The sequence below is a fragment of the Oncorhynchus masou genome, chromosome 12, assembly GCF_036934945.1.
Source record: "Oncorhynchus masou masou isolate Uvic2021 chromosome 12, UVic_Omas_1.1, whole genome shotgun sequence".
Taxonomy (NCBI): Eukaryota; Metazoa; Chordata; class Actinopteri; order Salmoniformes; family Salmonidae; genus Oncorhynchus; species Oncorhynchus masou.
The window spans coordinates 61,207,576-61,229,743 of NC_088223.1; the positions used below are offsets into that span (position 1 = coordinate 61,207,576).

At 45.3% G+C, this 22,168-nt stretch overlaps 1 protein-coding gene across 1 annotated transcript; it reads left to right on the forward strand.

Moving 5' to 3' along the window:
* The first annotated feature begins 914 nt into the window (after positions 1-914).
* On the forward strand, positions 915-17,112 carry LOC135550565 (gap junction delta-2 protein-like). The gene is made up of 2 exons (XM_064981496.1): positions 915-1,282; positions 15,456-17,112. Exons 1-2 carry the CDS (start codon positions 1,206-1,208, stop codon positions 16,309-16,311), a joined length of 933 nt encoding a protein of 310 aa, XP_064837568.1. The 5' UTR covers positions 915-1,205; the 3' UTR covers positions 16,312-17,112.
* Positions 17,113-22,168: the final 5,056 nt, after the last annotated feature.

Below are 22,168 nucleotides of genomic sequence, written 5' to 3' on the forward strand. Positions count from 1 at the left end.
GAGATCAAGTGAGAGAGTGAACCAGAGAGAGCGAGAGAGTGCTGAAAGGAGAGGGAGGAACAAGGAGCGAGACCAAGAGAGAGATAGGTAATCAGAGAGACTGAGCTCAGAACACAAACATAAGGAGAGGGGAAAGGAGGGAGCAAGGAGAGAGAAAGAGCAAATAGAGGGAGAGAAGAGAGAGATGATGGTTTTCCAGGAGGATAGCCACTCATCCCTGCTCTCTGTGGCAGACATGACTCCAGGCGGAGGACTCTGCTGGAATTAGCCAGAGGGACGATAGAGGACAGCAGGTCTGCAGCACCGCTGCCTTAGTGTATGCAGCAAGGCAGCTGATTGAGTGTGTGTGCCGGCGTTTGTTTTGTCTTTTTTTTACTGTTTCTTGTAGTGATTGGGGGTGGAGGAGCCAACGTTCCCATGACTATGAATTTCAGTAAGCAATACAGTGCATGGCAGGAGCTTTATGTGCAAATGTGTCTTTACATCATAGTGTAGTAAATAGAGGGAGGATTCAGGCAGTGACAGTCAGTCCTCGAGTTTTAGCGTGTGTGTGTGCGTGGAGGTGTGCAGAGGAGAGGTCAGCTGGGTGCAGTGTGTAGTGTATGGGTTAGAGGAGGCACGGTACAGGGAAGGTACTGAACACAATGCAAGGACAAGAGCTTCACACTGATGGGAGGAAGTGCATCTGAGGTACCAGGACAGCCCTGGGGGTAGGGTGGAGCACAGAGTGAGAGAGGGCAGGGAAGAGCGGGAGTGAGGAGGAGAAAGAGGGGGAGGAGGGAGAGAAGGAGAGAGAGAGCAAGATCATGGCTGTCACATACAGTGAGCTATAGCATAGATCTGAGTGGTGCAGCAGGGGGAAGACAAGCTTCACTACACAGGGAGGGGAGGGAGGGAGGGAGAGAGGAGGAGAGAGGAGGAGAGGCAGACGGCACCACTCCTCTGCCAGGAAGAGAAGAGCACAACGGGACCGGACCGAGGGAGGGCACACACGTTCACCCCCACACAGTCACTCCCATAGAGAACCATCGGCCAGGTCAACGAGTAGAGGTCAGAAGAAGCTGGTGTGGGACGGGGGCGGATGCGCCCCCTCTGGCTGGGGACCGTCAGGAGCGCTGAGCCCAGGAGGAGGGGGAGGAGGAGCGGGAGGAAGAGGGGGAGAGCCCCGGAGACCCGGTTCCTCCTTAGGCTGAACCTGTCTTTCAATGACCATGGGGGAGTGGACCATTCTGGAGCGGCTGCTCGAGGCTGCTGTCCAGCAACATTCTACCATGATTGGGAGGTAAGACTGTCCTCCTGCCACTCATCACCAGTGTCTGTGTGTGTAAAAATAGTTTTGTGTGTGTGTGTTTTGTGATGGGAAATGCTTGTGTGTTATTGAAGGTGTGTTGGTATTTTGGCAGGTAGCCTAGCAGTTTAGAGCATTGGACCAGTAACCGAAAGGTCACTGGTTCGAATCCCGATCTGACTAGATGACAAATCTGTCGATGTGCCCTTGAGCAAGGCTCTTAACCTTAATTACTCCTGTAAGTCGTTCTGGATAAGAGCATCTGCTAAATGACAAAAACGTAAATGTATGTGTTTTTGAGTGTTAACTGGGTTGGTGGTATCCCTGAGGACTGTCCCAGCAGTAGCCTCCTCCCCGCCCCTCCCTTCCCCGGCCATTCCCCCCTCTGTGCCCATCATTATTTAAGGCAAAGCTAATTGCACATAATCAATAGCTGATATTACTGGGCATTAGGGCTAATTCAGCCAAGCTCCTGTGTTGATTTCACCTATTGGTCCTGGTATTGATGGAGGGGCAATGGGAGTCTCTAGTAGCAAGGGAGAGGAGGAGGAGAGCGAGACATACCGAGAAAAGAAATTCAGAGGACAGAAATGAAGGTGTGGGTGAGCAGGATGAGATGGAGGAAATTATTCTGAACTTGGCAGAGGAGAGATTGCTTCTTGTGGTTTTGTGTGTTCTGTAGTTACTGGAGTGTAGTGACAGAAGGTTATGCATGAGCAGATTGGAGTCTTATTAGCAGTGGAGACATGTACTGAGGACAAACATACTGTAATGGCAGATTTTTTTCTCTGGCATGTGAAAAATATGCTTCATCGTCTCTCGCCTGCGTGATTAGTCAAATTCAAAGTGTGATTTTCCACCCATTAACCACCCATTCCACCCATTTCCACCCATGTGAGTTACTCACATTGGTAAACTGCACTTGTCCCCTGTATGGAAAAATCACACACGATATTTCCATATGCTTGCTTACCCAGTGAAGCATACAGCTATAGGATTTCAGGATTGCAGTACAGTGCAGTAGAGAGGAAGTCTACAGAGCTTGGCTACCTATGTTAACATGGAGGCCAGCTGCACTGCTGTGCTCATTAACCTCAACCCCAGGTAGTCCCCAGCAAGGGCAAAGCCTGACCTTCTCTCTCATACAAGCACTGTTTTTGTCTTTTTTGTGTGTGTGTGTGTGTGTGTGTGTGTGTGTGTGTGTGTGTGTGTGTGTGTGTGTGTGTGTGTGTGTGTGTGTGTGTGTGTGTGTGTGTGTGTGTGTGTGTCTGTGTGTGTGTGTGTGATTGTATGTGTTTGTCTGTGTATGTTTGTGTTTGCCTGTGTATGTCTGTGTTTGCCTGTGTATGTCTGTGTTTATCTGTGTATGTCTGTGTTTATCTGTGTATGTCTGTGTTTGCCTGTGTATGTGTATGTCTGTGTTTGCCTGTGTATGTGTATGTCTGTGTTTGTCTGTGTATGTGTTTGTCTGTCTGTGTATGTGGTTGTCTGTGTATGTCTGTGTTTATCTGCGTATGTGTTTGTCTGTGTATGTTTGTACTTGTCTGTGTATGTCTGTGTCTGTCTGTGTATGTGTTTGTATGTGTGTGTCTGTGTCTGTGTCTGTCTGTGTATGTGTTGGTCTGTGTATGTGTTTGTCTGTGTATGTGTGTGCACGTACATGTTTATCAGAGTATGTGAATAGAAGGCTATATACAGCAGTCGAAATAGAGACTGAGGGCGACATTTTCCTAGTGCAAAAGCGCTGTGCAAAGTACAAACATTACCATAAATCTCATTATAATCTAGCAGCGCTATTTCATTTGAAACTTTTCTTCAACAGTGTGTGTTATGAAGAAGCAACTATTTATGTTTTTCTTAGTTTACTAAACTCAAGTTAAATAATTGACTAAATAATCAAATCGGAGCGGATTATTTAACTTGAGTTTAGTAAACTGAGCAATACATAAAGTCACCTCTTCATAGCACGTTGTTTAAGAAGGTTTCAAATGAAATAGTGTTGCTAGATTATAATGAGGTTTATGGTAATGTTTGCACTTTGCACAGTGCTTTTGAACTATGAAATGTCACAACAATGTTCATGGTTTTAAATGTAGGTTGTATTGTAGTATCACTATAGTATTATTATTTCATATTATTCAACATGGTGGATGTGAAAAGCAAAAGGAATAATTATAACCACAAATAGGAGCTAAGTGGGATAACAAATCCAAGTTCAGGCACTCGTGTGGGTCTGCAAGTTGAAAAGCCTTTAATGTGTGGGCGAAGTCATAATTAAAATCCACCAAGGCATATCGGCTAACGAGTTCATCAGGGTGTCCCAATGGTGGATATGATTTGGGGTCATGCTAAAGTAGATCAAAGTTCTGAAAAATACTGATAAAGTAGACTACACAAACAACCAAACCAAATCTGTGAGTGTGGATACATACTGTATCTCCCCGTTTCTCTAAATGCCATACGATGATGAACAGGATAAGGGATCTGCATTTTCCATCTCCTTTGAGTTCAGATCAAGCCACTGTCTGGCAACTAGAATCAATGATAGTCTGTTGGGTGCAAAAGAGGAATACATTAATCAGAGAATGAATCAACGAATGAAAAAAACGCCAACAATCATTCAGAAGCAGAGACAACTCTCTCAATGTGTTTGCGGTGTCTGACAGAGTGCATTATTAATGCTGACATGGACTTCTGTTCATGTCTTTTATTCTTAATCTGAGCGCTGCTGTTGATCATGAGCTTTACAGGCCCGACAAGACATTTCCCCTCATATCAAACATATTTGATGACTAATTCTCCTCAAGCTAAACGTGAGTCCATCCTTTTCATCATTGTCTCCTTCTGTAGTATTTATATATGTGGAGTTAAAGGCATTGAGGTGTTTCCACATTCTATACCAGACATGGTCAGATGACTAAAGTGATCATGTGAATAGTGACCCTATAGTGCACCACAGTTAAGTCTCTTTTTATTTGTACATTTTGACGCTCAGTAGCCCCCATTCCTCTGGTTTCTCCTGCCGCTGGTGAGGACATGAGGGTGTGTTGTAACTGATACCTTAGTGTTTGGGCCATGTTCAATCTGTTAGTCCTGTCTGTGTGGCCTCTAGATGTTAGCAGTAACCCGATATCTCTGTGGTGGCCCTCTATCAGTCCATTCTGTCTGTGTGAATTTAGATTCTTAATAGCAACTGCAGATATGGGACTGAGTGTTTAGATACGTACATGGTGCATGTATACAGGGTGATTCTTTAAGCTACTGCAACGTGTTGGTGAAGGCCAGGCTGTGAAATTGTTTCATGTGGTCAGACTGCTGTTTCAGAGATGTGGCTCTGCTAGTCATTATATATCAGGGACAGATCAGACATTTTGCACATTCAGTAGTGTATGTAAATGTAGCAGTGGTCTGATTAGAATGCATGTTCATGTATATGTGACAGTTCTGTTATAATCCTGCTCACTAGATTCTCTTCTGACTCCAAATCAAGTCTCTGTCCCCCTCCTGCAGTCACTGTGCCTTATACTGTCTCTTTGTCCTAACTGTCCTCTATAGGCTTTCCCTCACACCCCCCTTTGCTCTGCTTCATTCTGACACACACACACACACACACACACACACACACACACACACACACACACACACACACACACACACACACACACACACACACACACACACACACACACACACACACACCTGTGATCTCTCTTACAAAGCGTTAATGTGCTCTTTCAGGAGAGAAATAAGCCGGGGGTAGTTCCTGTATTAAATCAGGTTAAACACCTTGCAGGTAAAAGGGAAAGGAAGTGTGTTGATGCATCATTTTCTCCACTGCAATGCTGTAGTGGGGTCAGTGCCAGAGACGAATGGAGCAGGAAGAGAGAGAGAGAGAATGGAGGACTAGGGGATCAGGGAGAGATTAAACAATGGAAATGAGGGGATGGAGGGATGGGAAGGAAGGGATAGCGCTGCAGAGGCTGAGGAAAAAGAGGGTAAGTTTCCATCTGCAGAGTATCTGAGTTGGCAGCACAGGTTGTTATCACAATCAGTGGCATGGAGAATCTGTGTCATTACTCAATACACTGGAGATGCTAACTGACCCTACTGCAGAGGAGACAGCCATACTGGACTGGATACACCCACAGCATCGGGCTAGATCTGTATATTTTAGCAGACACTCTTATCCAGAGCATCTTACAGTAGTGGGTGAATACATTTTCATACTGGTCCCTGGTGAAATCCAACCCACAACCCTGTCGTTGCAAACACCATGCTCGACCAACTGAGCCACGTGTTTTTCAGACATATTTGATTTAAAACATTCTCAATATTTGATCAAAAATAAGACGGCTGTTACATATAGCTAGTATTTGCTTCTTTTACATAGTCCCATATTCACAGAGGAGAATAGTGATGCCATACAATATTCACCAACTAGCTCACACACTAATTGAAAGAGGGAGGTAGAGAGGGAGAGACAGAGAGAGGGGGGAGATGAAGAGATGCTCCTTCAGTGTGATAGCCAGTGTGTTGTAATGTAATGCAGCTCTCTAATCTCTGTGCTTGGTCAGGTCTTCATTATATGTGCTGCCAAAAGCAATTAGCTGTGTCTTGTTACGGAGACATGCTCCGTATGAGATGAAATAACATTTTCACTCTGGGTGTCCAGTATGTGTGGTTGAATATTATGTGACTGCTCTCTGTTCTTGTGCCCTTGGTGTTTGTCCACTGTCCACAATGTATTTGCATTTCGGCTGTATGCAGGCCTATGTGTGAGTACTCGTGGTGTGAGATAGTATGTGTTTGAGAGGTACAGTGTATGTATGCACAGCATGTGAGATCATGACCTAGTGTATACATGAGTCTGTGAGCATCATCAGCGTGTGTATATATGTGTATGCATATGTGTCAGTGTGTGTGTACGTTTGTGTGTATGAGCTGGTGTGTGGGTGTTTTTCCTGTGCATCTGGGGTCAGTGCTCAGAGCCGGTGCAGCCTCTGAAGGCTGGCAGCTGCTGTGTGGATGAACGTGTGAGAGCCTTTAGAAGAGCCAGGGCCTGGATGTCCAGCCAACACACCGACTACTACAGGAGCTACCATAGTCTACCATGCCAGACCTCCAAAACCAGGTCGTTGTCATGGCCTGGTTCGAGGCTGCCATAGACCTAACACTGGAGCTGCTAAAACAGATTACACAGCCTACACATCAGCTAATCTAAAGTATACTGTAGAAACAATGCAGCAGAGCTGCAGAGTGTTTAGAGGCTACACATAAAATGAATTGCCTTTACTGTAAAGACTTCCTGGCCATTCAGCATTACTAACACACCATTGCTTGTATAAACCACCATTCAATAGACACTGGCTCTACACTCAGTGTACTTGCTGTTTCTATACCTTTCACCATTACTGTAGGAGTTCTAAGAGCCTGCTCTGATTCATGACTGTGACATCATCCTAGACCAAAGATAGCTAGAGATTCAATTATCCACTTGGGCTGCAATCAGACATGCTCTTTAGCTGGATGATTGGGTCTCCAATCAGAGACCTGGCTGTGGTGGTTTACATCACATTCCATACCAGCCAAGAATGCCTTCCTCACTGGAACATTCATCTGGACAGGCTGTTTCTATAGTAACTCACAACTGTGTATATGTGCACATTTGATGCAATATCCTCATTAAGGAATGATTCATCACCATGATTATTGGTTAATTTTAACACATACGGTATGAGAAAATCTATAGCATTTTATTGACCCTGAAAGTATGGTTTGGTCACAGTGGGGCGAATCGTCTGGTTTTCTAGAACTCAGTGTGAGATTGACTGATGTAAGACATGTTCCAGCCAGTCTTGCTGTAAGTGATCTGAGGCTGGAGCGTTGATGGTGTTGTACAGAGCTGTGTAGATGTGATGCCTGGATCCCCATCCCGGATCTTCTGGACCAGTTCAACCAGTTCAAGCAATGGCCTCGAGTAAATTACGCCATTGGCTTGATTGAAGAGCTTCCAAAACAAGCAGGCAAACTTCTAATGATAGTCAAACATCTTTTTGATCATCTGTAGTGGGATATTCAGATGGTGAGGGCCTAAGGGCCTTCCTGCCTAAATTTGCTCTAAAGTATGGGCCCTCTCTCTGCAGGGTTTAACTGATGTTTCTAGATGACCTTTTTCCACTGCTTTCTGCTAATGCAGCAATCTACTTCATGCTGATTATCCTGTTCTACAGCAGAATACCACACACACACACACACACACACACACACACACACACACACACACACACACACACACACACACACACACACACACACACACACACACACACACACACACACACACACACGGCAATCCCACACCATGTAACACTTACACCCAAACAGTCCAACACCTGAATAAACCAACAGCTCAGGACCGCAGTAAAACTCACACTGTGCAACATCATCACGTACCCCTGTCAAACATTGCAGGCAAAGCAACCCTGTGAATTCTGCAGAGCCTAATACATGAGAGGGAAATGGAATGACCTGTGCCTTTCCCGGGAAACACAGGATATGAAAATATTTGCAACTATTCAGTACAAGAATACATCAAACATGAGGCATAATGAACACATCTGTAATGTTGATTATGGGTTAGTTAGAAACCATACGGTCCTATGCCGTGGACGTGAGAACAGACAGCTTGTGTAGTGTAGCATAGGTGCAGTGCAGGGCCCGCCCCTCTGATGCAGCACACAGCAGGTGTTTGAAGGATGATGACAGTCACTCGTTGTGACAGCAGGACCTGGACCAGGCTGCACCAAGGGAACTGCTGCAACACAAACTCACTCAGAGCATCTCTGTGACGACTTGACACAGGCTCTGTCACACTCAGACTCCTTCATTGTTGAGATACATACAGAAGCTTGTCTTGTTCTATTATCCATTCAATACATTGGCAGGGCAATCAGCAGCTGCAGCTGTGTGGATTCTCACATTTCAAAACCCAGAGATACAGTAGGGGTAATAAGCTTCTTTGCCATTAGCTTTATGAAACAGGACACAATATGCTTTCATCTAGGAGTTTCTGTCAAATGCCTTGCTGAGAAACATCAATACCCTCACTTTCAGTCAAACCAACCTGATGGTCACTCTGACAAAACTCCAGAGCTCCTCTGTAGAGATGGGAGAACCTTCCAGAAGGACAACCATCTCTGCAGCACTCCACCAATCAGGCCTTTATGGTAGAGTGGACAGATGGAAGCCATTCCTCAGTACATGACAGCCCCCTTGGAGTTTGCCAAAAGGCACCTAAAGGACTCTCAGACCATGAGAAACAAGATTCTCTTGTCTGATGAAACCAAGATTGAACTATTTGGCCTGAATGCCAAGCGTCACGTCTGGAGGAAACCTGGCACCATACCTACGATGAATTATGTTGGTGGCAGCATCATGCTGTGGGGATGTTTTTCAGTGGCAGGGACTGGGCAACTAGTCAGGATTGAGGGAAATATGAATGGAACAGAGAGATCCTTGATGAAAACCTGCTCCAGAGTGCTCAGGACCTCAGACTGCAAGGACCTGACGCCGGAGATGAGAAGCAGGTACGGGGAGTCAAACATTTATTCAGGGACAGACATGGAACACGACAGGAACAGCGGCAGCACACAGGTAAACAAGAACATATGACAAACAATCCTGAAGCAGGGAACAGAGCTAGGAAACAGACAGATATAGGGAAGGAAATTACACAAGTAATTGAGTCCACGTGAGTCCAATGAGCGCTGATGCGCATGACGGGGAAAGGCAGGTGTGCGTACGGGAAGTGTTGGGGAGTCTGGCGCCCTCGAGCGCCAGAGGGAGGAAGAGCGGGAGCAGGCGTGACACAGACTGGGGCGACGGTTCACCTTCCAACGGGACAACCACCCAAAGTACACAGCCAAGACGATGCAGGAGTGGCTTCGGGACAAGTCTCTGAATGTCCTTGAGTGGCCCAGCCAGAGCCCAGACATGAACCCAATCGAACAAGTCTAGAGAGACCTGAAAATAGCTGTGCAGCAATGCTCCCCATCCAACCTGACAGAGCTTGAGAGGATCTGCAGAGAAGAATGGGAGAAACTCCCCAAATACAGGTGTGCCAAGCTTATAGCGTCATACCCAAAAAGACTCACGGCTGTAATCGCTGCCAAAGGTGCTGAGTAAAAGTACTGAGTTCTTGCATAAATGTGATATTTCAGTTTGGGATTTTTTATACATTTGCAAATATTTCTAAAAACCTGTTTTTGCTTTGTCATTATGGGGTACTGTGTGTACATTGACGAGGGAAGAAACGATTTAGTCAATTTAAGAATAAGGCTGTAACGTAACAAAATGTGGAAAAGTGAAGGGGTCTGAATACTTTCTGATTGCAGTGTGTGTGTGTGTGTGTGTGGTGCATGTATGGCTGTGTGTCTGTGAAGCTGTGTGTGTGTAGTGCATGTATGGCTGTGTGTCTGTGTGGCTGTGTGTGTGGCTGTGTATCTGTATGGCTGTGTGTCTGTATGGCTGTGTCTGTGTAGCTGTGTGTGTGTGTAGTGCATGTATGGCTATGCGTCTGTGTGGCTGTGTGTGTGGCTGTGTGTCTGTATGGTTGTATGGCTGTGTGTCTGTGTGGCTGTGTGTGTGGCTGTGTGTCTGTATGGCTGTGTTTCTGTGTAGCTGTGTGTGTGTAGTGCATGTATGGCTGTGTGTCTGTGTGGCTGTGTGTGGCTGTGAATCTGTATGGCTGTGTGTCTGTATGGCTGTGTGTCTGTGTGTCTGTGTGGCTGTGTGTGTGGCTGTGTGTCTGTATGGCTATGTGTCTGCGCTTGTAATTGTGTACTTGCTTGTGTGATTCCCTGCATGCATGTGTGTTCTATAAGAGTGGAAGTGTGTGCAAATGTTCATGTACATGGCATTGAACCTCTGAAACACCAAAGGTGTAGAAATCTCTTCTGTTTTATTTTCAAACACACTGAGAGGCAGTGTAGCGTACACACAGCTGCTCCAAACACAGACGACCAGACACACATGCCACCTCGCACAAGCAAGGGATACACAGGGAATACACAAGCACCCACACACACACACACACACACACACATTACATGCACACTCACATACACACATAAAAATAAACACGCATATGCAAACACATACACATGCCCATGCGAGGCCCAGGTGGTGTGAGAACAGTCCTGCAGCAGCATGCAACTCTATTTAAAGTCTGTACCATAGTACCACATGTTCTGCCTGCTCTGCTGCCCTGCTAGGAATCTGTACCATCACATCTGCCTGTCTTTCCCCCTGATTTAGCATGTTTGTCTCACTTTACATCTGCCTGTCTATCTGTCTACATTCATAAGGTTTCTGTATCTTCTCACGCCTCACACACAGTTCTTGTTTCTCTCACTCCTTCATCCCTCCATCCCTTGCTCTCTTCTCCTCTCTCTCCCTGAGCCTCCGCTCTGACTGGATCAGTAGGGGGTTGCTGTGGTAACTGGCCACGGAGAGTGGGTGTGGGGGGAGGTGGGGCTAATTTTAAAGACACACCAGGGTCTCCTTTGACACTGCACTATGAAAAACTAGGAGAGAGAGAGGGAGAGAACAAAAGAGGTGGAGTGTGAGGGACATAGAGAGAGAAAGGAACAGAGAGAGATAGGAGGAGAGGGATGTAAAGAGAGAGGGAGTGAGAGAGAGATTAAAAATGGCAGCATATGTATTCAGCAGTGCTAAAGATGTTAATTGAACAGCTACTGGTAGCTGCCTCTTTCACGTAAATGTAGGCTATCTAAGCTGCTTAGCAACAGTAAAATGTCTGCATATTCTGAGGAACTCTACAACCTGCTGCTCCAAATGAAGTGCACACACTCAATCAATGTCCCATTGAACACTTCACCATCAGTCAAACCAATAATATGGGCTAAATAATCAATACACAGGAAGGGAGGGAGAGAGCATGAGGGGCGGGGCATTGCTTTAGGACAGCACTAGCGGTGAATTTTAAACATCGCTGATGTCATTTGGTTGACATTTTCACTGATGCCAGTGGAGCATATTGCAGTGCATAAACCATATTTAGGTGAGGAAGCATTGATAAAGTATAGTAGCCTATTCAATGGGGTTTAGATCGTCTGTGTGTGTGTGGATGTAGTAATACTGGGTAGATTGAGGAGGAGTGGGATTAAGCTCTCAGCACGTCTCCACAAGCAGAGCTGAGAGGGAGAGAGCTCATCTCTTGTCTGTCTGCTGTTGAAAAATGAATGGAGATGCTGGCTGGATAGGAGACAGGAGGGTTACGCTCAGCCAGCAACATGATGGATATTCATGCAGTGTTCCACATGTTCATTATCTGGCTCAGGAAGGCCACCAAAAATTCAGAGATTTCCACACCCAACTATAACATCTTCCGTCAAGATAGAACTGCCAAAGGGGGAGGAGTTGCAGTCTACTGCAGAGATAGCCTGCAAAGTAATGTCATACTTTCCAGGTCCATACCCAAACAGTTCGAACTACTAATTCTGAAAATTACTCTCTCCAGAAATAAGTCGCTCACTGTTGCCGCCTGCTACCGACCCCCCTCAGCTCCCAGCTGTGCCCTGGACACCATTTGTGAATTGATTGCCCCCATCTAGCTTCAGAGTTTGTTCTGTTAGGTGACCTAAACTGGGATATGCTTAACACCCCGGCAGTCCTACAATCTAAGCTAGATGCCCTCAATCTCACACAAATCATCAAGGAACCCACCAGGTACAACCCTAACTCTGTAAGCAAGGGCACCCTCATAGACGTCATCCTGACCAACTGGCCCTCCAAATACACCTCCGCTGTCTTCAATCAGGATCTCAGCGACCACTGCCTCATTGCCTGTATCCGCTACGGTGCCGCAGTCAAACGACCACCCCTCATCACTGTCAAACGCTCCCTAAAACACTTCTGTGAGCAGGCCTTTCTAATCGACCTGGCCCGGGTACCCTGGAAGGACATTGACCTCATCCCGTCAGTTGAGGATGCCTGGTCATTCTTTAAGAGTAACTTCCTCACCATTTTAGATAAGCATGCTCCGTTCAAAAAATGCAGAACTAAGAACAGATATAGCCCTTGGTTCACTCCAGAACTGACTGCCCTCGACCAGCACAAAAACATCCTGTGTCGGACTGCAATAGCATCGAACAGTCCCCGTGACATGCAACTGTTCAGGGAAGTCAGGAACCAATACACGCAGTCAGTCAGGAAAGCTAAGGCCAGATTCTTCAGGCAGAAGTTTGCATCCTGTAGCTCCAACTCCAAAAATTCTGGGACACTGTGAAGTCCATGGAGAACAAGAGCACCTCCTCCCAGCTGCCCACTGCACTGAGGCTAGGGAACACGGTCACCACCGACAAATCCATGATTATTGAAAACTTCAACAAGCATTTCTCAACGGCTGGCCATGCCTTCCGCCTGGCTACTCCAACCTCGGCCAACAGCTCCGGCCCCCGCAGCTCCTCGCCCAAGCCTCTCCAGGTTCTCCTTTACCCAAATCCAGATAGCAGATGTTCTGAAAGAGCTGCAAAACCTGGACCCGTATAAATCAGCTGGGCTTGACAATCTGGACCCTCTATTTCTGAAACTATCCGCCGCCATTGTCGCAACCCCTATTACCAGCCTGTTCAAACTCTCTTTCATATCGTCTGAGATCCCCAAGGATTGGAAAGCTGCCGCAGTCATCCCCCTCTTCAAAGGGGGAGACACCCTGGACCCAAACTGTTACAGACCTATATCCATACTGCCTTGCATATCTAAGGTCTTCGAAAGCCAAGTCAACAAACAGGTCACTGACCATCTCGAATCCCACCGTACCTTCTCCGCTATGCAATCTGGTTTCCGAGCCGGTCACGGGTGCACCTCAGCCACACTCAAGGTACTAAACGACATCATAACCGCCATTGATAAAAGACAGTACTATGCAGCCGTCTTCATCGACCTTGCCAAGGCTTTCGACTCTGTCAATCACCATATTCTTATCGGCAGACTCAGTAGCTTCGGTTTTTCGGATGACTGGTTCACCAATTACTTTGCAGACAGAGTTCAGTGTGTCAAATCGGAGGGCATGCTGTCTGGTCCTCTGGCAGTCTCTATGGGGGTGCCACAGGGTTCAGTTCTCGGGCCGACTCTTTTCTCTGTATATATCAATGATGTTGCTCTTGCTGCGGGCGATTCCCTGATCCACCTCTACGCAGACGACACCATTCTATATACTTTCGGCCCGTCATTGGACACTGTGCTATCTAACCTCCAAACAAGCTTCAATGCCATACAACACTCCTTCCGTGGCCTCCAACTGCTCTTAAACGCTAGTAAAACCAAATGCATGCTTTTCAACCGATCGCTGCCTGCACCCGCATGCTCGACTAGCATCACCACACTGGATTGTTCCGACCTTGAATATGTGGACACCTATAAGTACCTAGGTGTCTGGCTAGACTGCAAACTCTCCTTCCAGACCCATATCAAACATCTCCAATCAAAAATCAAATCAAGAGTCGGCTTTCTATTCCGTAACAAAGCCTCCTTCACTCACGCTGCCAAGCTTACCCTAGTAAAACTGACTATCCTACCGATCCTCAACTTCGGCGATGTCATCTACAAAATTGCTTCCAACACTCTTCTCAGCAAACTGGATGCAGTTTATCACAGTGCCATCCGTTTTGTCACTAAAGCACCTTATACTACCCACCACTGCGACTTGTATGCTCTAGTCGGCTGGCCCTCGCTACATATTCGTCGCAAGACCCACTGGCTCCAGGTCGTCTACAAGGCCATGCTAGGTAAAGCTCCGCCTTATCTCAGTTCACTGGTCACGTTGGCAACACCCATCCGTAGCACGCGCTCCAGCAGGTGTATCTCACTGATCATCCCTAAAGCCAACACCTCATTCGGCCGCCTTTCGTTCCAGTACTCTGCTGCCTGTGACTGGAACGAATTGCAAAAATCGCTGAAGTTGGAGACCTTTATCTCCCTCACCAACTTCAAACATCAGCTATCTGAGCAGCTAACCGATCGCTGCAGCTGTACATAATCTATTGGTAAATAGCCCACCCATTTTCACCTACCTCATCCCCACAGTTTTTATTTATTTACTTTTCTGCTCTTTTGCACACCAATATCTCTACCTGTACATGATCATTTATCATTCCAGTGTTAATCTGCAATATTGTAATTATTTGCCAGGTCGCAGTTGTAAATGAGAACTTGTTCTCAACTAGCCTACCTGGTTAAATAAAGGGGAAATAAATAAAACAAAAATAAAAATGAATGAGACTATCTCTCCTCTCCTACCTTTCTTCGTTTCACACTGCAGCAGCTGAGGGATTCGTGCACACACACGCATTCACACACACACATGCATTCACACACACACATGCATTCACACACACACGCATTCACACACACACATGCATTCACACACACACGCATTCACACACACACGCAAGCACACACACACACATTCACACACACACACACAAGCACACACAGAGAGCGACCACTACACACATCTGATCAAACTTGTCCTTGGTGTGAGAGCTGCTTTTGTCTCCATTGATATGCTGCGGTTGAGCAGAGGTACATATTAAACACAGCTTTTATTGGCTTAAGACAAATGATGTCACTATAATTCACACATTTATTTTTATTTTTATTTCACCTTTATTTAACCAGGTAGGCAAATTGAGAACAGGTTCTCATTTACAATTGCGACCTGGCCAAGATAAAGCAAAGCAGTTCGACACATACAACGACACAGAGTTACACATGGAGTAAAACAAACATACAGTCAATAAGACAGTAGAAACAAGTCACATGACAAAAGCCAAAGCCAACCTGCAAACACATTAGCTTTGGCTTTCAATTCATGATAATAGACGAGTAACATATCTAATTAATCATGTCAATATCACAGTACTTACAATGATTATTTGTTCTACTCTGTGTCACATCTGACTAGGGTTGCAAAACTTTCAAGCCATTTCCTGGTTGGAGGACTCCCAGAATCAGGAGGAAATAAGTATGAAATCCTCCAACCAGGATGACTGTGATGACTGCAACCGTAGCTACATTTAACACTCCTCTTAACACATAACTGACCTCGTGTCTTCCCCACCCCTCTCTCTTTCCCTCTCTCCAGGATCCTGCTGACCGTAGTAGTGATCTTCCGTATTTTGATAGTAGGTATAGTGGGTGAAAAAGTCTACGAGGACGAGCAGATAATGTTCATCTGCAACACTATGCAGCCGGGCTGCAACCAGGCCTGCTACGACAAGGCCTTCCCCATATCCCACATCCGCTTCTGGGTCTTCCAGATCATCTTGGTGTGTACGCCCAGCCTATGCTTCATCACCTACTCTGTGCACCAGTCTGCCAAGCAGCGTGACCGTAGTTACTCCATGCTACACCCCTACATAGACCACGGTCATGCAAGTCACCACAGTCGCGGAGGCGACCACCACGCCCGTAAGCTGCGCAACATCAACGGTATCCTGGTGCAGAACCCCGACAGCGGCAAGGAGGAGCAGGACCTGGAGGTCAAGGAGATCCCAAATGTACCCCGGGGGCTCACGCAGGCCAAGAGCGCCAAGGTGCGGCGGCAGGAGGGCATCTCCCGCTTCTACGTCATCCAGGTGGTGTTTCGTAACGTGCTGGAGATCGGCTTCCTGGCAGGCCAGTACTTCCTGTATGGCTTCAACGTGCCGGGGATGTTTGAGTGTGACCGTTACCCCTGCGTGAAGGAGGTGGAGTGTTACGTGTCACGCCCCACAGAGAAGACGGTGTTCCTGATCTTCATGTTTGCGGTGAGCGGCATTTGTGTGCTGCTCAACCTGGCCGAGCTCAACCACCTGGGCTGGAGGAAGATCAAGACGGCCGTCAGGGGTGTTCAGGCCCGCAGGAAGTCCATCTGTGAGGTGCGTAAGAAGGACGTGTCGCATGTGTCCCAGGCCCCCAACCTGGGCAGGACCCAGTCCAGTGAGTCAGCCTATGTCTGACAGAGGCTCCTCCACATGGGGGACCTGGACCTCTGGACCGAGCACAGATTTCTCTGGGGAGGACGAACACTCAATCCAGCTCCCCCCACCCTGAGGGGCACTAACTTTACACTGCAACATTATTCAGGGGTGCAGAGGGACTTCACATGGCCATACTGGAGGATTATTGGAGAGAAGAGCTTTTTGGACTCTACAGGAGAGAGAAAGTACCTAAATGGCAGTTGAGGTACTAACTAAAGTTAGATTTAAACTGTTGGGAGTGTTGTGCCTTCCAAGAGAACACACTGGATAAAGAGTAGATGGAACTAATTACTGTAAGAATATGAATTAAGGATAGTTCAAATTAAGAAATAAGTCTCACATAAATATATTATCTTTGCCTTTGTGAGAGGTCAAACATTGTCCCTTCATTTATTTAAGTATGTGTGCATATGCAAGAACGTATGTGTGAGCATGCATGCGCATGTGTGTGTGTGTGTGTGTGTGTGTGTGTGTGTGTGTGTGTGTGTGTGTGTGTGTGTGTGTGTGTGCGCAAGAGATAAGGTAGTGTGTATGTCCTTTGTTCTTGCAGAGTCAGAGCAGAGACGATGGGTGAAGTTGAGTTGCTGAGGGAATGAAAATATTCCTTCTTTCCGTTATTTTCCTTCCCTGCCGCAGATCCACTATAAGGAGGAGCCAAGCAGAGGAGATGCACCTTTTATCATCCCCTTAGAAACCCAGAAAAGAAGGCTTTAAAATGTTTTCAAAAATCAACACCAAAACTACACCTCAGCACAAACTGGAACCCCCGTCCCCGTCCCCGTCCCCTGTCCCCTGTCCCCGTCCCCGTCCCCTGTCCCCGTCCCCGTCCCCGTCCCCGTCCCCTGTCCCCGTCCCCGTCCCTGTCCCCGTCCCCGTCCCCGTCCCCTGTCCCCGTCCCCTGTCCCCGTACCCGTCCCCGTCCCTGTCCCCTGCACTAGCATTCCTCCCATAGCCCCCCTGTCCCCCCTGTCCCCCCATCCCCCCATCACTGTATAATGCATTATTTTATAAGACTGACTACAGTATGAAGCACTAAAGGAATGAATGGGATTCCAACCAGCCGTTATTCCTCCATTACACAGGAAACAAAAGTATTTACTCACAGAACATTTGAACGTTTTTAACCCACAAGTTTTTGCTTTACTATCGAATTTGGTGCCATATTTCCAAGTTACTGTAAATAATTGAATGTAATAATAATTGCATAAAGCCAGTTTATTCCCCTATGAGGCATATGGGTGGTTGGGGGAATGGCAGTGTTGGGTTGGGTGCTGGGATTTGGGTGGTGCTGGAGATTAATCATAGATTGCCAGCTTTAAGAATATATCATATTAATGTGCTCTTTGTTAAGCTTTTGTTCTATAATGGAAACTGTACGTTCCAAAAAAGTATTTTTCCCTCCTATGGACTTTGAAAAAGGCATGAACTGAAGCATTCATAGAATGGATAGATTGTGTTATGACAAGTCATAAAAAAAGAGACTGTTTAATTTATTTGCATCCTGCTCCTGTGACATGTAATAATCAGCATGTGTTAAGATGATATATGAGATGTGAACATAGCACCCTGTAATAGGGATATGGGGAGCGAATATTGGAAAGGCTCCAGAATTGCAGCAATAATATTAATATTATATTGCAGAAAAAAATAAATGAATAAATATATATAAATATCAAAAAGCCTCATATTTTCTGCTGAAGTGTTTGTGCAGGCTATGAGAATAAGACTCTGGGGCACAAGGTTAAAATTGCATCGAGAGAACAGTGTCAGACGTTGAGTAGCAAAAACCGAAAATGTTTACAGAGTGGAAATTAACATAAAACGGCACATTTATGGACACTGATGACAAGATATACAGTACGATGGATACTTTGAATTCCCGTGCAAATACTTTATGACAATGTGAATATGGTTCTAATAACAGGGGATGTATGATTAAAGTTGTGTACCTAGGCCAGACATGAATAAACCACCAGGCAAATTCATTTGACTTTGTCATGAAAAGGAAACAACATTAATAAGTTAGATAAACAAAGTCAGCTAAGCAGAGTTAGTTGCCACAGACCCAAAATCCATTCAGTAAGACAGAAAATAAACAGAGTTACTCCAGCAGAGACCTCCACACTAACAGAATCTAGCTTTGATCAAATCCAAACAGAGTTACTCCAGCAGAGACCTCCACACTAACAGAATCTAGCTTTGATTTGATCAAATCCACACTAACAGAATCAGAGTTCAAACCAAACCAGTTACTCCAGCAGAGACCTCCACACTAACAGAATCTAGCTTTGATCAAATCCAAACAGAGTTACTCCAGCAGAGACCTCCACACTAACAGAATCTAGCTTTGATCAAATCCAAACAGAGTTACTCCAGCAGAGACCTCCACACTAACAGAATCTAGCTTTGATCAAATCCAAACAGAGTTACTCCAGCAGAGACCTCCACACTAACAGAATCTAGCTTTGATCAAATCCAAAAATTGACCCAAGTGCTAATCACAAATCACAATCCAGGTGCTTTGATTTGGGCTTTCATCTAGGGCTCTTTGATGGAGGCTTATGGCCCTTGTCCCCACTGGAGGATTCCGAGAACTGAGATGTGTGTGTGTGTGTGTGTGTGTGTATGGGGGGGGGGAAGGGAGGGAGGGAGACTATGATTGCTGCAGTCCAGGAAGACTGACAGACAGCAGCCCATTCCCAGGTGAGCTCATCCAACTGATCTCACTCAGTCCTCTGAGTAAGAGATTAATAACTTTACACATTTTGGGAGTGGCTGGCTATCTCTGGTCAATCTTCCTGTTGTTTATGGTTAGGAGATTCAATGAGGTCATGGTCAAATCAAATTTTATTCGTCACAGTTTACAGCAGCTATAAAAAGTGCAGCAAAATGCTTGTGTGCTAGCTCCCTCAACAATACAGTACGTTATTCAATATCAATAATAACAATCAGAGTTGAGTCAAAAATAATAAGTACAGATGTCAGATCTCAATTTGATCACTCTTTTGTTGCTGAGAATTTCTTGCACCGCAGGAGAGCTTTGTGATTTACATAAATTAATTGAAAACCCACACTAACACGTTTATATGAACAGTATTGCAATTTTCATGTAGCCTACTTTTGGCCAGCTAGTAGCTTAACTACCAATCATGCAACATTATGGCCAAACGTTCAAATCCTGTTGCTGCAGGATTATTTTGCTGTGACAATAAAGTCAATTTAAGATCCTATATCTGTAATAGAAGAGGTAGTTTGCATAGTCAGTATTTACAAATATAAAGTGTGCAGTGTCTTAGTCACGCAGTAGAATTAATAATATATAACAGAGCAGCATTGACTGTGTGTGTCTGTGTCTGTATGGGTGTGTGTGTGTTTGTACTTGTGTGTGTGTGTGGTGTTTGTGTGTACATTTTTGTGTAAGAGTTGGATGTGTGGATAGTCAGTGCAAATAATCTCCAAGGTGCAGAAAGTCTCTAAAGTGTTGATATTCTCTAAAGTGTTGATATTCTCTAAAGTGTTGATAATCTCTAAAGTGTTGATAGTCTCTAAAGTGTTGATAATCTCTAAAATGTTGATAATCTCTAAAGTTGATCGTCTCAAAAGTGTTGATAATCTCTAAAGTATTGATAGTCTCTAAAGTGTTGATAGTCTCTAAAATTGATAGTCTCTAAGGAGTTGATAATCTCTAATGTGTTGATAATATCTAAAGTGTTGATAATCTAAGGTGTTGATAGTCTCTAAAATTGATAGTCTCAAAAGTGTTGGTAATCTCTAAAGTGTTGATAATCTCTAAAGTGTTGATATTCTCTAAAGTGCTGATATTCTCTAAAGTGCTGATATTCTCTAAGGTGCTGATATTCTCTAAAGTGCTGATATTCTCTAAAGTGCTGACATTCTCTAAAGTGCTGACATTCTCTAAGGTGCAGATAGTCTCTAAAGTGCAGATAGTCTCTAAAGTGTTGATAATCTCTAAAGTGCAGATAGTCTCTAGGGTGTTGATAGTCTTTACGTTGCAGATGATCTCTAAAGCCATTTGATTACCTGTTCAGGAGTCTTATGGCTTGGGGGTAAAAACTGTTGAGAAGCCTTTTTGTCCTAGACTTGGCGCTCCGGTACTTCTTGCCATGCGGTAGTAGAGAGAACCGTCTATGACTGGGGTGGCTGGGGTCTTTGACAATGTTTAGGGACTTTCTCTGACGCCGCCTGGTGTAGAGGTCCCGGATGGCAGGCAGCTTAGCCCCAGTGATGTACTGGGCCGTATGCACTACCCTCTGTAGTGCCTTGCGGTCAGAGGCCGAGCAATTGCCGTACCAGGCAGTGATGCAACCATGCTTTCTATGTTGCAGTTGTAGGACCTTTTGAGGATCTCAGGACCCATGCCAAATCTTTTTATTTTCCTGAGGGGGAATAGGCTTTGTTGTGCCCTCTTCACGACTGACTTGGTGTGTTTGGACCAATCTAGTTTGTTGTTGATGTGGACACCTAGGAACTTGAAGCTCTCAACCTGCTCCACTACAACCCCGTCGATGAGAATGGGGGCGTGCTCGGTCCTCCTTTTACTTTTCCTGTAGTCCACAATCACCTCCTTAGTCTTGGTTACGTTGAGGGATAGGCTGTTATTCTGGCACCACCCGGCCAGTTCTCTGACAAATTGTAGTATATAAATAGAAATTTAAAAAATAATTGAATTATTACACTATTACCCTATTGCTAACAAAAAACACACAAATAAATCTAATTTGCACAAATCCTATATCACAAAAATACACAAATAGAATAACACACTTATAAAGAAGAGAACCTGATTATTCCACTATTACACTATTACACAGAAACTAAATTGCACAACTAATTGCATTAGTAGTGTACAAAGTTAGAGGTGCGCTATTTGACAGATTCCCCGCTCCCCCTTCCTCGGGCTTCCAGTGGAGAGACCTGAGGTCAACCTACCCCCGCCCCCCTCCCCATCTCATACTTCTGAGTGGGAGACCTTCCCAGACAGTAGCCTACCTAGCTCACAAACTAGAATCAGGGTGCCCACTCCGACAAGGTTAATTGACCCACAGTCCCACACGGTGACATGATATCATTGATGTGATGTGCAAATGAGCGATAGAAAACCGATCGCGCAAATGTCTCCATTCATAATATGTATATATTTTGTTGTGCGGGCGCCCCATGCTGCCCCTGGCAAGATGTTGCCCCGGCAAGATGCCGCCCTGGGCGGCTGCCCATGTCGCCTATGCCTAAATCCACCACTGATCACTGCATATGCTTGGCCTGCCAATATTATTTTCAGACCATATTATATTTCAAAACTCGAGCTTTGAGCCTTTGATAACAAAGTAGATCAGTTGTTGTATTACTTGCGAGGCACAGCTGAGCATAAATTTGAATAATTAGCTTTTTATTTTGCTGGACTGATGGTAGGCCTACCTACAGCAGATGGTTTGCCTCTCATCGTCCCTACTCTCTCCTTTCCTCTGGTGAGACATTTCATATTATTCTGTAAGTAACACTCCATCTAGTATGATATGCCACGTTTCGTATGGTATGTATTCATTTGTGGATGTCCATGATCCATTTCGTACGATGTGTTACGAACTACAATTTGTATGATATGTCATGGATTTCCAAAACAGACAATATGTTATGACTTTGCAAAATGTATAATATGTTACGAATTTGAAAAACGTATGATATGGTATGAATTCCAATGTGTTGTGGCTAACGTTAGCTAGGTGGATAATGCTAACGTTAGCTAGGCTAGGGGTTAGGATTAGAGGTTAGGGTTAGGGTTAGCGTACATGCTAAGTAGTTGCAAAGTAGCTAAAAA